Genomic DNA, 1,567 nt, shown 5'->3' with positions numbered 1-1,567 from the left:
ATGACAGAAGTAGCTCCAGCCGCCGCTCCGGCCAAAGCAGCCAAGAAGAAGGTTTCCAAGCCGAAGGCGGCCGGCCCCAGCGTCCGCGACCTCATCGTTCAAACTGTGGCCGCATCCAAGGAGAGGAGCGGCGTGTCTGCGACCGCCGTCAAGAAGGCTCTGGCTGCCGGAGGCTACGATGTGGACAAGAACAAGTCCCGCGTCAAGACCGCCATCAAGAGCCTGGTCGAGAAGGGGACTCTGGTCCAGATCAAGGGGACCGGGGCTTCCGGCTCCTTCAAGATGAACAAGAATGCTGCCGACACTAAGGCTACGAAGCCGGTCAAGAAAGCCGCTCCTGCAGCCAAGAAGCCCGCAGCCAAGAAACCTGTAGCGGTCAAAAAGCCCGCGGCAGCAGCAAAGAAGTCTCCGAAGAAGGCGAAGAAACCCGTAGCGGCCAAGAAAGTAGCCAAGAGCCCCAACAAGGTCGCCAAGAGCCCCAAGAAGGTCGTCAAGAGCCCGAAGAAGGCCGTCAAGAAGGTTACAAAGAGCCCCAAGAAGGTGGTGAAAAAGGCCCCTGTAGCCAAGAGAGCCCCAGCGAAGAAGGTCGTCAAACCCAAAGCAAAGAAAGCAGCACCCAAGAAGAAGTGAGCTGTCATCAGTCTGAACTACAGCTCCCACTAAAGGCTCTTTTAAGAGCCACCACATCATCCTGAAAGAGCCTTTTCCTCTTTATTCTTACCGTCATTACATTAGGATTTATTTATGTTAGCAGCTAAAGGAAAAGTACACAACCATTATTCATTAGCCTTCAAGTTACTTACTACGATTATATATTAGGATCAGATTGATCACTAAAATAATGGTTATAACAGTTTTCCTGTTTATTTCTCATGCAGATTACCATTTAATTCACTTTTCTATATTTATATGAATATATAGTAATTTGTTATCTACTCTATACTAATATATTTGATTGACTGTTTCAAATAACGGAGTTATCTACACACTACATAACTATATAAACTAGTTTACTGTAGTTGATTATAATTAAGCCTAAAACTGTTTTGTGCTGCTAATAAAAACAGTAACATCAGTAGCAATAGTAAACTCTAGCTTGACGGTGGTTTCAGTGTATTTCTACACTTTCAACAGGCCTGATATAAAAAATCCATATGTTGTCTGGTAGCGTTTTTTGATCCATATTAGTGATTTCTACTGTAAATATAAACACACAGTTGACCAGAGAGCTACAAAGTCATTTCCATGTCATATAAATGTGCTCTGTTGTAGCTGTATGGTTGCTGTAATTTAAGATTGAATTCTTGAAAGCTTTTAATGTTACATAAATGTCTTTTAAATCCAGTGTCAAGTGAATGTGAGCAGCTGCATCGACTGTCTGGAAGTTCAGTCTGAGCAACAACATGAGCAACGTGCTAAAACCTTCACATCCATTTAGTCCCAGGGCTGACGGTAAAGTAGGAATAATCACCGACAGCACCTTATTAATATCATACTAAGAGCCATCAGAAAAACAGGAACAGACTAGTACATGTAGAAATACTGGCAACAAAGATTAGTGAACGTG

General features: G+C 43.8%; 1 protein-coding gene across 1 annotated transcript; it reads left to right on the top strand.

Annotated features, from left to right (window-relative positions):
- On the top strand, positions 1 to 1,338 carry LOC115009783 (histone H1-like). The gene has a single exon (XM_029434015.1). It carries the CDS (start codon positions 1 to 3, stop codon positions 628 to 630), a length of 630 nt encoding a protein of 209 aa, XP_029289875.1. The 3' UTR covers positions 631 to 1,338.
- The last annotated feature ends 229 nt before the right edge of the window (positions 1,339 to 1,567 follow it).

Source organism: Cottoperca gobio, chromosome 6 (assembly GCF_900634415.1).
Source record: "Cottoperca gobio chromosome 6, fCotGob3.1, whole genome shotgun sequence".
Taxonomy (NCBI): Eukaryota; Metazoa; Chordata; class Actinopteri; order Perciformes; family Bovichtidae; genus Cottoperca; species Cottoperca gobio.
The sequence above is the reverse complement of the archived record's forward strand: the minus strand, read 5'-3'. Positions and strand labels throughout refer to the sequence as shown.

Excerpts from the sequence above, each read along its gene's own strand:
- LOC115009783 (XM_029434015.1), top strand. The coding sequence starts at position 1 with ATGACAGAAGTAGCTCCAGCCGCCGCTCCGGCCAAAGCAGCCAAGAAG.